Source organism: Odocoileus virginianus, chromosome 33, assembly GCF_023699985.2.
Source record: "Odocoileus virginianus isolate 20LAN1187 ecotype Illinois chromosome 33, Ovbor_1.2, whole genome shotgun sequence".
NCBI classification, from domain to species: domain Eukaryota; kingdom Metazoa; phylum Chordata; class Mammalia; order Artiodactyla; family Cervidae; genus Odocoileus; species Odocoileus virginianus.
The window spans coordinates 13,031,598-13,052,805 of NC_069706.1; the positions used below are offsets into that span (position 1 = coordinate 13,031,598).

General features: G+C 42.8%; 1 protein-coding gene across 4 annotated transcripts in view; it reads right to left on the reverse strand.

Moving 5' to 3' along the window:
• The window catches only part of PARN (poly(A)-specific ribonuclease), a 178,776-nt gene extending 159,204 nt beyond the window's left edge, over positions 1–19,572 (reverse strand). For 2 of the 4 annotated variants that reach the window (XM_070460860.1, XM_070460862.1), the window contains exons 1-6: positions 19,440–19,572; positions 19,029–19,106; positions 16,223–16,302; positions 15,672–15,739; positions 15,505–15,586; positions 6,862–6,922 (exon numbers count right to left, since the gene is read on the reverse strand). In XM_070460860.1, coding sequence (XP_070316961.1) covers positions 6,862–6,922; positions 15,505–15,586; positions 15,672–15,739; positions 16,223–16,302; positions 19,029–19,106; positions 19,440–19,458 — 388 coding nt within the window. In that variant the 5' untranslated portion in view covers positions 19,459–19,572. Of the gene's footprint in view, positions 1–6,861; positions 6,923–15,504; positions 15,587–15,671; positions 15,740–16,222; positions 16,303–19,028; positions 19,107–19,363 lie in introns of all 4 variants that reach the window. The other 2 variants (XM_070460863.1, XM_070460861.1) reach the window with 2 other exon arrangements.
• Between the last annotated feature and the right edge of the window lie 1,636 nt (positions 19,573–21,208).

A 21,208-nucleotide genomic window follows, 5' to 3' on the forward strand; every position in this document is an offset into this window, starting at 1 on the left:
AGAAGTGTGCATTAGCAGACGTCACTGTTTATCATAAAAAATTTTGTAACAAACCACAGAGTCTAAAATACTTGGGAAAGACCATATTTGACTACAGCTCAAAAAAAAAAAAAAATCAATGGAAACAGCAAGTGATTTTGAAATGTATGTGTCTTATTTCATTCACTCATGTGCTCATTCATTCATTCATCTCTCAATAAATTGTGATTTGGCATGTACACTGTGCCAGGCACCATACCAGGTGTCGGTGAGCTAATGATGAACAAGGTAGATGCGTCCTGCTCTGTAGTGAAGGGAACAACCTTAAGATGACCAGAGAAGGCCACCGGGCGGGAGGACCCAAAAGGTGAGCATGGATCAGACACGCAGGAACTGGGGGAAGAGTATTTCAAGCAGGGAACAGGCATAAATGCCCAGAGGACAGAAACGGCTTGGACTGTTCCAGAAACAGTTCCAGAGAAGGAAGCTGTAAGCAGGAGAATGGATTAATGTCAGGCTGCAGAGGATGGGGCAGGATTACACGGGCCCTTAGAGGCCACGGTAAGAATTTACTTATTCTAAGGACAACGGGATGCTGTTGGAAGGCTTTAAGCACAATAATCACATTATCTGCTCCGTATTTTCATGTACTTTTAAAAAATCATTTACTTATTTATTTTTGACTGCACTGGGTCTTCGCTGCTGCGCACGGGCTTTCCCCAGTTGCAGACAGCAGCTACTCTCTAGCTATGGCGGGCACAGGCTCTAGAGCTCACTCAGGTTCAGCAGCTGTGATGTATGGGCTAGCTGCGCTACTGCATATGGAATCTTCCTGGACCAGGGATCAAACCCATGTCCACTGCAAGACAGATTCTTAACCACTAGACCAGCACGGAAGCCCTGCTCCATGCTTTTAAAAGACCATCTGGACTTCTATGAGAACTGAAGTAGGGAGGTCAGCCGGAAGGAACTGTTCACTGTGGTTGTCCAGGCAGGAGATAACCACTTAGATCAGAGATCAGTACACCTTTCCTTAAAGAGACAAACAATAAACATTTTAGGCTTATGGGCCATATGGAGACCTCTATGGCAACATGAGATCTCAACATCTTTGTAACATGAAAACAGCCATACACAGTGAGTAAAATAAATGGACATAGTTGTCCCAATAAAGCCAAAAGCTACCTCCTGGACATATTAAATCATTTAGGGATGTACATATAAATGAAGAGCTACAAATAAAAGGCTAAAGCTTAGGAGAAAGGTGTTGAGATACAAATTCAGGTGTCATCAGGATGAAGGGGGGTATTACAAGTCATGGGACAGTTAAACTGTGGAACCATTGATGAAGTTAGAAAATCATGATTTGTCAGCAATAATAACTGTCTCAAGCAAGACTCATCAGTGGATGCTAAACCTAATTGAAGAAGTCTGATCAACATTCCAAACACCAAAAGCTGCACAACAATATGCATGTACTTAATACCAGCCAACTGTATACTTAGAAATGGTTAACAGATGATGTACTGTAGGTGTGTTTTTCTAAAAGTAAACAGAAAAGCTATAATCATCAGTAACTCGGCTCACTGGTGTCATGTTCTCCTGATATGATGTACTGAGCAGCACACATCTGCAGTGTCTCTGCCTGAGACGAATGGATGCCTCTGGACTTGCCTGCTGCTACTGCTGCTGCTAAGTCGCTTCAGTCGTGTCCGGCTCTGTGCGACCCCATAGACGGCAGCCCACCAGGCTCCCCCGTCCCTGGGATTCTCCAGGCAAGAACACTGGAGTGGGTTGCCATTTCCTTCTCCAACGCATGGAAGTGAAAAGTCAAAGTGAAGTAGCTCAGTCGTGTCCGACTCCTAGCGACCCCATGGACTATACCCTACCAGGCTCCTCCGTCCATGGGATTCTCCAGGCAAGAGTACTGGACTTGGCTGAGGAAACATCAAAAAAGTCCCAACTGAGGGGCATGCCACAAACTAGTCTCCACTACAAAATACTGTCAAGGTACTCAAATCAAAGACACACTGAGAAATTGTTCTGGACTGTAAAAGAGCAAAGAGATATGACAGCTTAAATGCAGCATGTGAGCCCAGACTGAATCTGGATGGGGAGAAGTTTTTCTCTTTTACTCTAAGTAGCAAAACTTATATACATTAGGTTTGTAAATGAGGTAGCAGTACTAGAGCAACGTCCATTTCCTAATTTGGATTGCTGTACTGTGTAAGAGAAGGTGCTTGTTTTTAGGAAAATGCACACTGAAGTAGTTAGAATAAAGAAATGTCATGTTTGGAACTTACTCTAAAATGGTTTGGGGGGAAAAAATTATACACAAGCATGTAATGAGAGAAAGGATGACAAGGCAAACACTATAATGCCAACATTCAGGAAACTGGAGGGCAGGTACCAGGAATTCTCTGAGGTATTTTGGCAATATTTATAAAGCCTGAGATTATTTCAAAATAAGAATTTAATAATAAAAAGTAAATAAAACCAGGGAATATATGAGACTAACACTGAAGCCAGAGGAGGCGAAAAAGAGCCAGTCAGAACGCGGAGGAGCCCAGAGGGAGGCAGGAGGAAAGCGCAGAACGAAGAGTCTGAGAGCGGGGGGAGCGTCCGGGGAGGGCGCAGCCGGCCACCGAGTCCCGCCAGGGGCGGGCTGAGGACAGGGAAGGACCCACGGGGGCTGAGGCCCTGGCAGGCTGACCCGACCTCAAGTCCAAGGAGGGCTGCGGACAGCAATCGGCCGGCCGAGTTCCGCCAGAGGCGGGGTGAGGACCGAGAAGGACCCACGGGGGGTGAGGCCCTGGCAGGCTGACCCGACCTCAAGTCCAAGGACAGCAATCGGCCGGCCGAGTTCCGCCAGAGGCAGGGTGAGGACCGAGAAGGACCCACGGGGGGTGAGGCCCTGGCAGGCTGACCCGACCTCAAGTCCAAGGAGGGCTGCGGACAGCAGACGGGCTCTGGTGGGTAAAGAGAAAACTAGAGGGGAAGAGGCAGGAATGGCAAGCGCAAACCCCTCATTCAAGATGCTTTCCTCCGAGTGGGAGCATCGCAGGCCAGAAGTGGCGCTGGGGATGTGGAATCAAGTGAGGGGCAGGTGTGCTTGGTCAGTGTTATTCTGAGACAGACAGATCCCCACGGGCGTGATTCATCTTCACGTGCCACCTACTCCTTTGGTGGTCGGGTGAAATCTACAGGCCCTACCTCAAAATGACGTTTTCAAATGCATAAAATAAAATACACAAGATTATAAAGGAAAGTAATTATACTGAAATAGTTACCAAGAACTTTTTTTATCTATGATATAGTAATGTAAGATACCAGCTTCCTGGTCAACTCATTAAATAAGACCTAATGGCAGGCACTTCCCCACTGGTCCTAAGACTCTGCGCTCCCATTGTAGGGGGCCCGGGTTCAATCCTTATTCAGGGAACTAGATCTGGCATGCCATAACTGAGAGTTCACATGCTGCAACAAAGATTGAAGATTCCAAGCGCTGCAGCTAAGACCTGGTGCAGCCAAATAAGTAAATTAAATACATAAATTTTTTTTTTAAAAGACCTACTGGCAGGTGAAATAATGATGGTAATTTCAAAGTACTGGCGAAGGTAAACAATATTCAAGATATCTGCCACAACAAAAATGCCATTTGAAGATACCTAGGATTTCACTGAGGACAAACTTCCTGCTACTGCTAAGGTGGCTGGGTAGTTGCCTACATCCCTAACAGAAGAAATGAACAAATTCAGTTCAAGGTTAGACAAAATACAGATGTCAACTCATCACCACCTTCCCCAGATTCACAGACTCCGGAACTCACTCTATAGCAGGAAAATGGCCTCTGAACTAGATTAAGGAGCTCTGCACTAGAAGACGAGGAAGGCAATGGCAACCCACTCCAGTACTCTTGCCTGGAAAATCCCATGGATGGAGGAGCCTGGTAGGCTGCAGTCCATGGGGTCGCAAAGAGTCGGACATGACTGAGCAACTTCACTTTCATTTTTCACTTTCATGCATTGGAGAAGGAAACGGCAACCCACTCCAGTGTTCTTGCCTGGAGAATCCCAGGGATGGGGCAGCCTGTTGGGCTGCCATCTATGGGGTCACACAGAGTCAGACACGACTGATGTGACTTAGCAGCAGCAGGAGCAACACTAAAAGAATGTTTACAAAGGTTGATGGAATGATCAGCAGAGAAGGGAAAACACCCAGCAGACAGAAGGGCAAACTGGAAGGGCCAGTGCCTGACACAGAGGGAGGCACTAGCCTTCTAAGGAACACCTGTGAAAAGGCTGGGCCCAGGCTCAGCGGGGAGACCTGTGGGTCTGGTGGTAAGAACACAAACTGGCTCTTGCCTGCTGGCTTCTATTTTCATTGAGTCATGACCAGCAGCTGAGAGAGAGGCCTGGAGAGAGATGGTAAAAATACTGATATCGTAGAAAGTCAGAAAGCGAATTTCTAAGCCAGAAAAGTAGGATTTTTGAGCATGATGGAGTCCTTACTTGATGCTTGTGCTCATGCATTTAAAGTGACAAATGAGCTCAGGTATGTTCCATTTTATTGCAATACTCAGACGCTCAGGAAGAGAGAAAGTGAGTGATCAGAACCAACTAAGGCTGGGACTTAGCTAGACGAGTTTAATATGTGGAGAGGAGCAAGGGGAAGAAAGGATAATAATGGACCAGGCGGACAAGGAGAGAAGTTAAAACCAGACAGTAGAAGGTAACTGAGAGTGAGAAAGCAATGGAGATCAACCAACTGCTGAAATGAGGTAGCCAAGTGGCTGTGAAGGACGAGGGGCGACGCTGTCAAGGAGAAATGATGGAGGTGGGCACAGTTCCTGCTGATAAGACTCAAGATGCCACTAAGGGAGTGGACAGCTAAGGGGAGGCAGAAGCAAGGACTGCTGACCCCCTGGGAGTAGACACGACAGAGCTTTGGCAAGTGCTCCGTGTGGATGCTGGAGTCACCCAGAAGGAGGAGAAAGGTAGGAATAGAGAGAAAGATGAGCCAAAGTCTAGGCTTCTGGTACTCTTGCAAACAGAACCTAAAATAATTGAGGCTGGGGAGAAGAGGGGGGAATATTTGCAGGAATGCAGATTCCACTTGGAGGTTAAAAGAGCATAAATTCAGGTGTTAGACAGCCTGCACTAGAATCCCAGTTCTATCACACCCAGGACGTCAGCAGAAGGGGGATGGCAGAGCTGGTTACACAGCCCTGGAAGAGCCATGGCTCCTGAGAAGAACTCAGCTGGACTGAAGGTGGCAGGCCTACTGCCTGGCTGCACAGACAGCTGAAACCATCTGTGCTTGGGAGAATGGTGACGGAAGTCACCTGGTTCACTTCAGACAAGGAAGTCAGAGGTATGTCCAAGGAGGCTGCCAGAAGGAAAGTGTTTGGCATGTGCAAACCCTAGAGTGCAAAGATTTAATAAGGAAGAGGAGTAGAGGTCTGGGTCAGATTTAAAGCACAGGGATAAGAGTCTCAGTAATAACAGATGGCCTAGGAGCCCTGAGGCAGTTGTGACTAAAATACTCCAAGGTCTGACTACAAAACTAGAAAATGAGGCATCCTTCATGAAGCTGTTTCTCTCCTTCTATGAAAATAAAACCATCAGGCTGGAAATTACACATTCATAGGAATCTGGTTAAAGTAGTTCCTTCAAAACATTTCTGCAATAAGACTTCCCAGATGGTCCAGCGGTTAAGACTCCATGCTTCCAATGCAGGGGGCATGAGTTCGATCCTTGGTCAAGGAAATAAGATCCCACATGCCACACAGTGCACCAAAACAAAACAAAACAAAAAAATTGCACACATTCCATCATAGTACTCTAACTATATGTGGAATTTGTATTTTATAGTGGCATTCAGAGTCAAGCATGAGCCACAGGAAATAAAATTACTTTGTTATACCCAAATTGTATTACCCAGCAGGTTTACCCACTAGGTTAAGCAGTTTGGATTCAAAAATTTTTTTAGCATTTCCAAATATCAAAAGCACCAGTAGATATGAAGATGCAGCACCACTGAAGCAATTAAACAAACAACATGACATGGTCCTAAAGACCCTACAAGGAGATCATGCTCAGGGAAAGAGATTGTAGTTGAAGTCTATGTTCTGGAACATTTGCTGAGAAATATCTCCTTCCCTACCTCACTCAGTAACACATCCACCATGGGAAAGAAAACAGTTTACAAGAATAATTAAGTGAAAAGTAGCTACTGACCTTAGAGCAGCAGGCACTTAATACTGCTGGGAGCGACAGAGGCTTTCCCAGGCACTTTTCGGGAAGTAAATGAATGGAGGAAAAAAAACCATTCTGACGTGCTTAAATGTCCAGTGTTTATTAATTAAATATTTAATAATCACCTCTCTGAGGGATCATGCCCTACGCTGGGGATAAGGACTCAGACTTGGTGACCCCACCACGCCAGGCTGCTGGTCAGCACATCACCCAGCAAGTTAGCCGTCGGAACTGAATTTTTTCCTTCAAAGACCATCGCAGTATTACTGAAACATGGCCGATTTTGAAAATGCGACACTGGACCACTTGTCTTGGAAAACAACAGGGACACATACCCCACAGGGAGTCTGCCAGGCGACTGAGTCCCACGAGTGACAGCACAAGCCCCACCCAATGACTCTGGGGGGCTTGAGAGGCCTCATTAGAGCTAAATGAGGCAGCAGCGCCTCTCCTGTGCCACTCATGCTGGACCAGGCCTTCAACAGCGGGGCACAATAAAAACTCTAACAGCTGCACAGGCTGAAATGGAAATCCAAGACCCTGTCTCAGACAGTACACACAGAGAGATAATTCTCAACCGAATCCAGATTTACAAGCTCTGAAGAGAGGTCACGTATAATCTTACCGTTGCGAAAAACTTTATTAAAATCAAATCCTTGGCTTGCTAGAAAGTCAATGCTTGAGCTCTGAAACAAGAGTAAATAGAACATGCATTTCAGTGATGTTCATGGCAAGTGTGTGAACATAAGCAGAGAAAGAACTCTGGGGAGCAAACGAAGGCAACCAGGCAAGGGGGTAGCATGCCACAGGTCAGAGAACAAGGGGTTTCTACTCCACAGCTGCTGAACTGTCCATTCATTCACTTCAACTATCTGGGCTTCTCCCTTATAGTTTGTAAGACAAATATCCTTTGTTACCCAACATTTAAGAAAATCTTACTGGGTGAACATATATTCTCCCAAGAGGCAGGAAACTCCTGAATAAAAATTAAATGTATTTCTATTATCTCACCCCAGGTTCAAGTTTAAGGGAAAAAATGTGCAAATTATAAGGTATCAATATTCACTTCAACTTAGATTCTGGAAGCCCAAAATCTTAACTGAATGTTCTTTACATTCAACATCATAGTACAGAAAAATTCCCAGTAAAGAGACTTACTAAACACATATCTCAAAGTCAAAATATATAAGTAAATGTAGCAAAAATATCAAGTAAGTAATAATACACAAGAATGGGAAAATTTTCACAAACTCCTTACTCACCTGACTGAAGGTGAGAAACTTCACTGAGCTTCTCTAATTTTATTTTCGTTTTAAGTCAGAACAGCCTTGTCTAACTCAATGAAACTATGAGCCATGCTGTGCAGGGCCACCCAAGACGCAAGGGTCATGGTGGAGCGTTCTGACAAAACGTGGTCCACTGAAGGGAATGGCAAACCGCTCCAGTTTCTTGCCTTGAGAACCCCATGAACAGTATGAAATCGGAAAAAGATACATGACACTGAAAAACGAAATTCCCAGGTCGGTAGGTGTCCAATATGCTACTGGAAAGAAGTGGAGAAATAACTCCAGAAAGACTGAAGAGACTGAGCCAAAGAGAAAACAATGCCCAGTTGTGGATGTGTCTGGTGATGGAAGTAAAGTCTGATGCTATAAAGAGCAATACTGCATAGGAATCTGGACTGTTAGGTCCATGAATTAAGGTAAATTAGAAGTGGTCAAACAGGAGATGGCAAGAGGGAACAGTGACATTTTAGTAATCAGTGAACTAAAACAGACTTGAATGGGTGAATTTAACTCAGATGACGATTATACATACTACTGTGGGCAAGAATCCCTTAGAAGAAATGGAGTGGCCCTCACAGTCAACAAGAGTCTGAAATGCAGTACTTGAGTGCAATCTCAAAAATGACAGAATGATCTCTGTTCATTTCCAAAGAAAACCATTCAATAACACAGTAATCCAATCTATACCCCAACCAGTAATGCTGAAGAAGCTGAAGTTGAATGGTTCTATAAAGACCTACAAGACATTCTAGAACTAACACTCAAAAAAGATGTCCTTTTCATCATAGGGGACTGGAATGCAAAAGTAGGAAGTCAAGAGAAACCTGGAGTAACAGGCAAATTTGGCCTTGGAGTACAAATTGAAGCAGGGCAAAGGCTAATGGAGTTTTGCCAAGAGAACACACTGGTCACAGCAAACACCCTCTTCCAACAATACAAGAGAGGACTCTACACATGGACATCAACAGATGGTCAATAGCAAAATCACACTGATTATATTCTTTGCAGCCAAAGATGGAGAGGATCTATGAAAGAAAGTGAAAATGAAGTCGCTCAGTCGTGTCTGACTCTTTGCGACCCCATGGACTGTAGCCCACCAGGGTCCTCAGTCCATGGAATTTTCCGGGCAAGAGTACTGGAGTGGGTTGCCATTTCCTTCTCCAGGGGATCTTCTCAACCCAGGGATTGAACCCAGGTCTCCCGCACTGCAGGCAGACGCTTTACTGTCTGAGCCACCGGGAAGCCCAGGAGAGGCTCTGTAACAGTCACCAAAAACAAGACCAGGAACCAACTGTGGCTCAGACCATGAACTCCTTATTGCCAAATTCAGACTTAAATTGAAGAAAGTAGGGAAAACCACTAGACCATTCATGTATGACCTAAATCAAATCCCTTAGGATTATACACTAGAAGTGACAAATAGATTCAAGGGATTAGATCTGATAGAAAGCCTGAAGAGTTATGGACAGAGGTTTGTAACATGTACAGGAGGCAGTGATCAAGACCATCCCCAAGAAAAAGAAATGCAAGAAGGCAAAATGGTTGTCTGAGGAGGTCTTACAGATAGCTGAGAAAAGAAGAGAAGCTAAAGGTAAAGGAGAAAAGGAAAGATATTCCCATTTGAATGCATAGTTCCAAAGAATAGCAAGGAGAGATAAGAAAGCCTTCCTCAGTGACCAGTGCAAAGAAACAGAGGAAAACAATAGAATGGGAAAGACTAGAGATCTCTTCAAGAAAATTAGAGATACCAAGGGAATATTTAATGCAAAGATGGGCACAGTAAAAGACAGAAATGGTATGGACCTAACAGAAGCAGAAGATATTAAGAAGAGGTGGCAAGAATACACAGAAGAACTATACAAAAAAGATCTTAATGACCCAGATATCCACAATGGTGTGATCACACACCTAGAGCCAAACATCCTAGAATTCGTGATGTCAAGTGGTCCTCAGGAAGCATCACTACGAACAAAGCTAGTGGAGGTGATCGAATTCCAGTCGAACTATTTCAAATCCTGAAGGATGATGCTGTGAAAGTGCTGCACTCATTATGCCAGCAAATTTGGAAAACTCAGCAGTGACCACAGGACTGGAAAAGGTCGGTTTTCATTCTGATCCCAAAGAAGGACAACACCAAAGAATATTCAAACTACCGCACAATTGCACTCATCTCACATGCTAGCAAAGCCATGCTCAAAATTCTCCAAGCCAGGCTTCAACAGTATGTGAACCATGAACTTCCAGATGTTCAAGCCGGACTTAGAAAAGGCAGCAGAACCAGAGATCAAATAGCCATCTGTTGGATCATCTAAAAAGCAAGAGAATTCCAGAAAAACATCTACTTCTGCTTCACTGATTACGCCAAAGCCTTTGACTGTGTTCAGTTCAATTCAGTTAAGCCGCTCAGTCGTATCTGACTTTGCAGCCCCACGGACTGCAGGACACCAGGCCGCCCTGTCCATCAACAACTCCTGGGGTTTACTCAAACTCATGTCCATTGAGTCAGCGATACCATCCAACCATCTCATCCTCTGCCATCCCCTTCTCCTCCCCGCTTCTATCTTTCCCAGCATCAGGGTCTTTTCCAATGAGTCAGCTCTTCGCTTCAGGTGGCCAAAGTATTAGAGTTTCAGCTTCAGCATTAGCCCTTCCAATGAATATTCAGGACTGATTTCCTTTCGGATGGACTGGCTGGATCTCCTTGCGGTCCAAGGGGCTCTCAAGAGTCTTATCCAACACTACACTTTTAAAGCATCAATCTTCAGCACTCAGCTTTCTTTATAGACCAACTCTCACAAACATACATGACTACTGGAAAAACCATAGCTTTGACCAGACAGACCTCTGTTGGCAAAGTAATATCTCTGCTTTTTAATATGCTAAAAAGAAACTAAAGAGCCTCCTGATGAAAGTGAACGAGGGAAGTGAAAAAACTGGCTTAAAATTCAACATTCAAAAAACAAAGATCATGGCATCCAGTCCCATGATTTTGGGCTCCAAAATCACTGCAGATGATGACTGCAGCCAATTAAAAGACACTTGCTCCTTGGAAGAAAAGCTATGACTAATCTAGACAGCATATTAAAAGGCAGAGACGTTACTTTGCCAACAAAGTTCCATCTATTCAAAGCTATGGTTTTTCCAGTAGTCAGGTATGGATGTAAGAATTGGACTATAAAGAAAGCTGAGTGCCAAAGAATTGATGCTTTTGAACTGTGGTGCTGGAGAAGACTCTTGAGAGTCCCTTGGACAGCAAGTCCAAGGGAGATCCAACCAGTCCATTTGAAAGGAAATCAGTCCTGAATATTCACTGGAAAGACTAACGCTGAAGCTGAAACTCCAATGCTTTGGCCACCTGATACGAAGAGCTGACTCATTGGAAAAGACCCTGATGCTGGGGAAGATTGAAGACAGGAAGAGAAGGGGACAACAGAGGATGAAATGACTGGATGGCACCACGACTTGATGGACATGAGTTTGAGCAAGCTCCGTGAGTTGGTGATGGACAGGGAAGCCTGGCGTGCTGCAGTCAATGGGATCTCAAAGAGTTGGACATTCCTGAAGTACCTGAAGTTAGAACAGTTAAATCTGACCCTTTATAGAGCAGCCCTTCCTGAGCCGTACTTGAAGTTACACCATCAGTCTAGACTGAGGGTGCTCTGCCAGTTCCAGTAAGCTCATTACCATATTCACTTTAGAGATGCTGCTGAAGACAACGTTGTCTTCATTAATGACTTCTTTACGATAACAGAGGGCTTCCCTGGTGGCTCAGATGATAAAGAATCTGCCTGCAATTAAGGAGACCTGGGTTCAATCCCTGGGTCAGGAAGATCCCCTGGAAAAGGGAATGGCTACCCACTCCAGTATTCTTGCCTGGAGAATTCCATGGACAGAGGAGTCTGGCAGGCTACAGTCCATAGGGTCACAAAGAGTCAGACATGACTGAGCGACTAATACCATGATAACAGAAAGGGAAATGTCTTGGGGCCTCTAATCTGAGGAAAGTTGAACTGGTCCTGAGTCCTGGTCCATTTTGATCCTTTGGACCACAGAACTGACGGTGTGTTTCCCCCTTGTCTTGGCTGGTAGGAAGCTCAGAGACAAGCAGGTAAGACTTTCTTTGGCATGAATTCTGTGTTCTAAGCATAACACAGTAATCACACCCTCATTTTTCTTTTCTTCCAATTTTTCACTTACTTATTTTTAATCTTAGGTTAAAAGGTTTTATATATTATATATACTTTTATGTACTTTATGTATCTTTATTACTTGACACAAGTTCTTTTAAAATATGAGCAACCTAATCAAATATACATGGGTATGTGCATGCATGCACATACACACACACACAGAGATACAGACACATCATTTTCTATCATGTCCAGGTTTTCTGTGATGTGAAATAAGCAACCATTTCCCCTATATTTTCCCTTTTCATCCTGTTCTGAAATAAGACCCAGTGCCTTCTGACTTGGGCCACAAGCCCCTCTACCTTCCATGCCTGAGTACTCTTAACTCTGCTCCCCTAATACCCATCACTGACAGAGACACCAAAAGATGGCTTATGGAAAGGCGTTTTTACCCTTCCTGTCACTAGACTCCAAAACATCCTAACTTTCTTCTTTAAAAATCAGAGTCAGAGATCACGTATCCCCTTTTTGAAGCTATTTATTTTCTACTCAAATAATACTCTTTAGACTGCACAAAAAAATGTACTCTATGCCCCTGAACTTAAAGCCTCTTAAAATGGTAAATTTTAGGTTATGGATTTTTTTTTTTTACCATAAAAAAGAAAAAACACTTCAAACCAACAAACTTTATTTATAATATACTAAACACTATCTTTGGTTTGTTCTAAATGTACCATTTTCAGGATTCAAAAGCTGAGCATAGATATTAGGGAGGACAATTTGAGGCATCTATCAAAATTTTAAATCTATAAGTTCTATGACTCATCGATTCCCCTCACAGGAAAGCTATCCTATAAAAACATTCCTGGAGTTCAGCCTGAAACTTAGTCTGTGACAACCTAGAGAGGTGGGACGGGGTGGGGGAGGAAGGGGAGGGAGGTTCAGAGGGAGGGGGCATATGTACACTTATGGCTGATTCATGTTTTTGTACGGCAGAAACCAACACAACATTGTAAAGCAACTATCATCCGATTAAAACTAAATTTAAAAAACAGCTTAAAAACATACGTTGATTCAGCAAAAAAAAAAATTCCTATATACAACCAAAACACACGCACCTGGACACTGACTATAGCGGTTTAAAATAGGAAGCCACTGGAAAACTTTCCAATTCCAATTAGATAAATTATAATACATCTGTATTATGAAATATGAAGACACTGTGTTAAACGGAAAATGCAAGTTATATAAAATATGAATGTTATGATTCTGCATATATTAAAGGAAAAAACTAAAATTGTGTGTGTGTGTGTATATATATATATGTAGACACAGGAGTATATGTATATATGGCACAAAAGGAGTGAAATGAGGAAAGAAGTGGCATGGGGGAAGAGGGGATTTAAAAAAAAAAACATTTTTTACATTTTTATAGACAGCAGTAGTGTCTTGACTTTTCACAACCACGTATGTATTTTCTTCCATGAACTCAACTATAGATGTTCAGGCAGAAGAAAGAAGAACAGGAGAAAAAGGAAGTGAAGACAATGCAGACGCCTTGCAATTCACCTGGACGGGCACGCACTGCACAGGTGTGTGCATGGCTCTCAGGGCGTCATTCCTCCACATCCTGCCTAGTGTGCGTGGCTCACTGTGTGTACAGACACTTAGTTTTCAGACAGTATCTGAAAGTAAGTATCACAATAAGTTGTCTTGCCCCCCAATTTTCCCTGCTTTAAGGATAATAAAAACTTTTCAGGATCAATTTTTAACTAGACACAATCTTCACCCTACTCGCTGACTCGAGAAGCTAAGTTCCTTTTAAGATGCGACTCTGCTGTAGGTATAGATTTTTAAACAAGACAAAATCCACCTTAGATGGAGGACCAGAAAAAAAAATTCAAAGATACTACCATTTACCTTATCCATATAATTGCCAAGTTAACTTACTGAGTCTCAACCTCTTCTCTGCCTTTGTTTTTCCAGAACAGAGAACTGCACCATTTGAGCCCATTAATCTCTGGCCTGTCTTCAAGTCTATGATGTTTTTATTTTTTTAAGGAGTGGCTGGCTATCAGAACTGCATGAAGTGTTCCAGGTGTAGTCACAAGATGATTTTGTATGATGGGTAGGGTTCTTCTGACCTGTCTCCAGTTGTGTTTGTGTTGGTCTTTAGAACATACTGTCATCCCTAAGATGTCTCACTGCCACTGTGTGCATTTGATTAATTCCTGGCTAAAACCATGGAATCCACTTTAAGGAACTGTCTTTTCCTGCAACCACTGGAAAACTACATCCATACAAATGTCCAAACTGAACCTATCTTTCTCAGAGAAAATTTACAAATACTGTTTAATGAAGTATTCTATACTCATGTGACTGGTAAATAGCTGTTAAATGAGGGAGGATGAGATGGTTGGATGGCATCACTGACTCAATGGACACGAGTTTCAGTAAACTTTGGGAGTTGGTGATGGACAGGGAGGCCTCAAGTGTGGCAGTCCATGGGGTTGCAAAGAGTCAGACATGACTGAGCAACTGAACTGAGCTTATTGCAAGGTAAAGAAATATCAACTATGGTTTATCTGCTAATTAAAGAAAAAAGCTGGTTACAAGAGTAAAATTACCTTCTCTCCAGCTCCTGACATACAATGAATGCTGCTTCATTTGTTTACATCCTGCCTTATTACAGAGAGAATCTGACATGACTCAGTCACTCTGAAGCCTACCCTCCAGGCTTTCTTAACTGCATTATTACTTAGATGCAGGAAAAGGGACAGATGGGAAGACTCAAAGGAACTAATGTGACTCCAGGGAGAGAAGCTCAGACATAAGATTATAAGGAAGAGAAGACCAAAACTCAGGTCTCATCACATATCCATATGATGGACACTAATTCACACTGTCCTTATCAGTAGAGATCAATGATCTCCTTAGCCGTTAATCAGATTATTAAGAGAGCAGAAAGGGGAAGCTGACATTCACCGAATGTCCACCAGATCAGCTACAACTCTGAACTGGCTGTTCTAAAGGGGACCCTCCCTGTATCCTCACCTTGGCTCCTAAAGTCAGCCCTTTCCTCCTCAGTAGGTAACAGTGGTCTTTTTCTACCCTCTCTTTCCTAACTGGTAAGCTTGGCAAAAGAAACTGAGCACACGTAACAGCCCCTTCTGGGTTCCTTGGTGGCTCAGACAGCAAAGAATCCGCCTGCAGTGCAGGAGACCTGGGATCGATCCCTGGGTCGGGAAGATCCCTTGGAGGAGAGCACAGCAACCCACTCCAGTGTTCTTGTCTGAAGAATCCCATGGACAGAGGACCCTGGGAGCTACGTTGATGGGGTTGCAAAGAGTCAGACACAATTGAGTGACTATACTTTCACTTTCACTTCTAGGTTTGCTCTTTTCAAAGAGGATACACACATACCCTGCTCCTCCAGAAAAGAAAGGTCTACCCTTGAAGAGGCGTGCAGTGAGAATGGGGTGGGAAAAAAACCTGCAGGTCCTAATCTGTAGGTTCAGTTCAGGGGTAAGACAATAAAAAAGAGCTACAGTACGAAGTCATGGTCTCAAATTCAGCTCTACCTATAATAAAGTTCATGTTCCCATTTCCCTCTGCCTGTCTCTTACATCTTATTCCTTAACTCACTCTCAGGTCAAAGGAAAGATGGGAGTATGATTTATTTACAATCCTAAAACTGAAGGTCAGTGAGGTAAAGTGATTTGCCCAAAGTGCAAAGTTGGTTATAGAACAAAATTTTAAAGAGAATTCTGATTCCACATTTCCACACAGCTTCATCAGGGATTCATAACAGGAAAAAAAAAAAAAAAAAAAAAACTCAGTTATACTACTAACCTGACAAACAAATTTGACATCTGGTGAGGATCTATTGAAGGGTTTCGGGAAAACATAGAAGTTAAAAGACTTTGTTATATACCTGGGGAAAATAAGATAAAAGGAGACTTAGGGTGTTACATTATGCCATGACAAAAGAATTCCCACCACTTGTTAAAACAACCTACTTTGAATCTGTGTAGTCATACTTAAAAGTGCAAAGGCCAAACTGAAACAGCAAAAAGTCCATGGAATGCTGGAAAAGGGAAATAAAATATCTGTCAAAACAATGCTGTATAGTCGACATGAGCAACAGTATTTGCAATCAGGTAGGTTTTCTGATTATTCTACTTGACTTTGGCAGAATACTTCTGATCCAAACCGATTATAGATTATCTATCAGAAGCATTATTAACTTATAAATATTTCTTAATATTTTTCCCAACTAAGCACTTATGCATCATCCAGAGCATCATAGTAAACCTATTTCCAAATGATTAAAATAACCACATCATATTTCCTGTAAATGAAATTAACAATGAAAATACTAAACCTTCCCCAAAATGTTTTCCAGCAAACAATTATTTTTGCTGTTGTTTTAAATACCACTAAATATCAATTCATAGCTGGGGTTGAGAAATTAACCAATAAGTTTGATGATTTTATTCCTCTATAATTTAACATATGCAAGACCAACATGGGAAAAAAAAAAATAAGATTTTCTAGCACACCCACTTACCTTTTTAAGCTTCTGATACCTTTCTTCTGGAGTGTCAAAACCATTTGTTAATGCGGTGACTGAAGGTCCATCACTGATTCCTAGATTTTAAGAAAAAAAAATTTGAACCTATTAGGAAATGCTAACAGAAAATGTCAGTCAACTATTCAATGGCTCTATAATTTCATATTTTTATGAATTAAAACTAACTGGAAGTGGTCTTTATTTCACTTTTTCAAAATTAGCATGAATTTTGCAGGCTAACAAGCCAAACCCTGTAATAAAGAATTCAGAGATACAAATGTTTCAATTTGAGAATGGACAGTTTCAGTATCTAAAACAGATTTCAAATAAAGAAAACCCTATAGATATCTCACCAAAAAATTATTAGAACTAATAAATGAATTCAGTAGAGTTGCAGGATACAAAATTAATATTCAGAAATCCACTGTAAATTTCTATACACTAATAACAAACCATCAAAAAGAGAAATTATAAAAACAATCCCACTGACAATTGCATCAAAAAGAATAAAACACCTAGGAGTATATTTAACCTGTCCTCTGAGAACTATAAGACACTGGTAAAAGAAATTGAAGAAAACATGAATAAACAGAAATGCTCATGAACTGGAAGAATTAATACTGTTAAAATGCCCATATTACCCAAAATAATCTATAGATTCAATGCAATCTCTAGCAAAATACCTATGGCATTTTTCACAGCACTAAACAAATAGTTCTAAAATTTGTATAGAACCACAAAAGACCCCGAAAAACCACAGCAATCTTGAGATACCACCTCACATCTGTCAGAATGGCTATTCTCAAAAATACAAGAAATAACAAGTGTTGGCAAGGATGTGGAGAAAAGGAAACTGTCATGTACTGTTGGCGGGAATGTCAATTGGTGCAGACACTATAGAAAACAGTATAAAGCTTCCTCAAAATATTAAAAATAGAATTAATATATGATCCAGCAATTCCACTTCTGGATATTCATCAGAAGAAAACAAAAATTATTTTTTCTTCAATAATTCTAACTGAAAAAGATATATACATCCCTAAGTCACTACAGCATTATTTACAATAGCAAAGATAGAAGCAACTTAAGTGTCCAAGGATAAATGAATGGATAAAGATCCTATATATAGGTAAAGAAGATGCTATAAATGTGTGTGTACATGTGTGCGTGTGTGTGTATACACGCATACATATGCACACATGGGGCTTCCCTGATGGCTCAGATGGTAACGAATCTGCCTGCAATGTGGGAGACCAGGGGTTGAGAAGATCCCCTGGAGAAGGGAATAGCTACCTACTCCAGTATTCTTGCTTAGAGAATTCCACGGATAGAGGAGCCTGACGGCTACAGTCTATAGGATTGCAAAGAATTTGTGTAAAGAAATATTACTCAACCATAAAAAAGAAGAAAAAAAAACCTTGTAATATGGATGGACCTAGAAGGTACTATGCTAAGAGAGTGAAATAAGTCAAAGAAAGGCAAATACTGATGATTTCATTTACTGATAAAATCTAAAAAAAAAAGAAAGAAAGAAAAGAAACAGAAAGAGACTTATTGATACAGAGAGTAAACTGATGGTTGCCAGAGTGGAAGAGGGGAGTGGCGAGGCGGGGAGGCCAAATAGATGAAGGGGTTTAAGAGGTACAAACTTTCACTTATAAAATAAGTAAGTCACAGCACAGAGAATATAACCAGTAATACAGCTGACAAGAACTTTGTATGGTAACTAGACTTATCGAGGTAACCAATCCATAATGTATAAAAATATCAAATCACTAGGTTATACACTTGAAACTGACACAATTGGTTGATCATAATTCAGTAATTATAATTATATACAATTATATATATAACTATATATATAAAATTAAGCAATTATAATCCAGTAATGGATTATGCCCAGTAAAAACAAAGTTATGCCCAGCATGGATTCCTTTAGAAAGAGCTGAGGTCTTTGTAGCATGTACAACTTGTAGCAAAATGGTTATCTTTACCAAAAATTGGATATCTTTGATCCAAAAAAAACAAAGAACCTTGCAATTTTAACTGTTAGTTATACTAATCTAAGTACTAGATACATGTGTACACCCATGCCAAGGCAGGCAATGAACACTTTCATTAATGCCTAAAGGAATACCCTCATTTATCTGCAGAAGTTCAACCCTAAAGTCGGTCACAAAGCACAAATATTGTATGAGTCCTCTTAGAGCAAATGTCTAAACTAGTCAAATTCATAGAGACAGAAACAATGATTGCTAGAGGCAGAGGGAAGGGAGGAGCTGGGAATTACTGTTCAATGTGTAGAGTTTCAGTTCTGGAAGATGAAAAAGTTCTGTGGAGATGGACGGTGGGGATGATGGCACTTCAGTGTTAAAGTCCTACATGTCACTGAACTTTAAAACCACTTAAAAATGGTTAAAAGGATACATTTTATGCTATGTGTATTTCACCACACACCAAAAAAGGCCCGACCCTAACTCTCCAGCGATGTCCCACACCTGTCCAGCTGTTTTTAAGCAGCATCAAAACCGTAGTCTCTTATCTGCAACCCTCAGAGTTCGAACAACCACAAACCCAATCAGGAAACCCACCACACCTCTTTCGTGCTTTTGAAACGTTTAAGAGGAAACGTGGAGACTCATGCAACCTGACCCAGAAAACTCAAACAGGGAGGAGCGACCAGCAGGTATAAGCCCAGGCCAGGGGTCAGGAGGGCGCGGGGGTGGGGGGTGGGGTGGCGGGCAGGAGGAGGCTTGGCTATGCACTGCAGGGTGCCAGCCTCGAGCTTGCAAGCGAGGGATACCTGAAAACTCCCCATCGATGGCGAAGAAGTCGGCCTCCTCTATGGCCTGGTACACTTTGTGGAGATTACTCTTAAAATCTGCGGAGAAACCGAGAAGAGGCTCAGAACCGGTGGCATGGCTTCCTGCCCAAAGGTTACTAGGGGGATAGGGAAGGAAGGAAGGGGAGCTGCCAAGGATCCTGGGATGAGAGGACAAGTCCCTAAAGGGTGCACAGACCGGAGGGATATAAGCCCCGAGGGGTGCACGGGCCAGAGACGAACAAGGCCCCAAGAAACGCAAAAGGGGAGCAAACCCCTGAGGGGACTGCCTCTGCCCCAGGCCGGGTCAAGTAGACCTGCCGCGGTGCGGGCCTAGCAGGCCGGGTGAGGAAGTGCCACGAGGACGCGGGGAGGTGTACAGCGGACACGCACTGCTCCTGATTATCTCCATTCTGCGGAGTGGCCAGGCCTCCGGCCCCGCCAGGGCCCGCCTCGACCGTTCCACTCCCGAAGTTCGCGGCGACAGCGCTGGCACCCACGGCAGAGACCGCGGGGGCGACTTCCGGAAACAGCGCGCGCCGGCGCGCGTCACGTGCGCCTGCGTCATGGCGGGGGCGGGGCCAAGGGTGGGTTTCGTTCCCCGGACGCAGCAGGGGTAAGAGAGTTCCAGAAAAACATCTATTTCTGCTTTATTGACTATGCCAAAGCCTTTGACTGTGTGGATCACAATAAACTGTGGAAAATTCTGAAAGAGATGGGAATACAAGGCCACCTGACTCACCTCTTGAGAAACCTGTATGCAGGTGAGGAAGCAACAGTTAGAACTGGACACGGAACGACAGACTGGTTCCAAATAGGAAAAGGAGGACGTCAAGGCTGTATATTGTCACCCTGCTTATTTAACGTATATGCAGAGTACATCATGAGAAACACTGGGCTGGAAGAAGCACAAGCTGGAATCAAGATTGCAGAGAGAAATTTCAATAACCTCAGATATGCAGATGACACCACCCTTATGGCAGAAAGTGAAGAGGAACTAAAAAGCCTCTTGATGAAAGTGAAAGAGGAGAGCGAAAAAGTTGGCTTAAAGCTCAGTATTCAGAAAACTAAGATCATGGCATCTGGTCCGATCACTTCATGGGAAATAGATGGGGAAACAGTGCAAACAGTGGTTGACTATTTTTCTGGGCTCCAGAATCACTGCAGATGGTGATTGCAGCCATGAAATTAAAAGACACTTGCTCCTTGGAAGGAAAGTTATGACCAACCTCAGTCAGTCAGTTCAGTCACTCAGTCACGTCCGACTCTTTGCGATCCCATGAATTGCAGCAGGCCAGGCCTCCCTATCCGTCACCAACTCAATGTCCATCGAGTCGGTGATGCCATCCAGCTATCTCATCCTTTGTCGTCCCCTTCTTCTCCTGCCCCCAGTCCCTCCCAGCATCAGGGTCTTTTCCAATGAGTCAAAGTATCAGAGTTTCAGCTTCAGCATCAGTCCTACCAATGAACACCCAGGAAAGATCTCCTTTAGGATGGACTGGTTGGATCTCCTTGCAGTCCAAGGGACTCTCAAGAGTCTTCTCCAGCACCACAGTTCAAAAGTTCAATTTTTCGGCACTCAACTTTCCTCACAGTCCAACTCTCACATCCATACATGACTACTGGAAAAACCATAGCCTTGACTAGACGGACCTTTGTTGGCAAAGTAATGTCTCTGCTTTTTAATAGGCTATCTAGGTTGATCATAACTTTCCTTCCAAGGAGTAAGCATCTTTTAGTTTCATGGCTGCAATCACCATCTGCAGTGATTCTGGAGCCCAGAAAAATAGTCAACCACTGTTTGCACTGTTTCCCCATCTATTTCCCATGAAGTGATCGGACCAGATGCCATGATCTTAGTTTTCTGAATACTGAGCTTTATGCCAACTTTTTCGCTCTCCTCTTTCACTTTCATCAAGAGGCTTTTTAGTTCCTCTTCACTTTCTGCCATAAGGGTGGTGTCATCTGCATATCTGAGGTTATTGAAATTTCTCTCTGCAATCTTGATTCCAGCTTGTGCTTCTTCCAGCCCAGTGTTTCTCATGATGTACTCTGCATATACGTTAAATAAGCAGGGTGACAATATACAGCCTTGACGTCCTCCTTTTCCTATTTGGAATCAGTCTGTCGTTCCGTGTCCAGTTCTAACTGTTGCTTCCTGA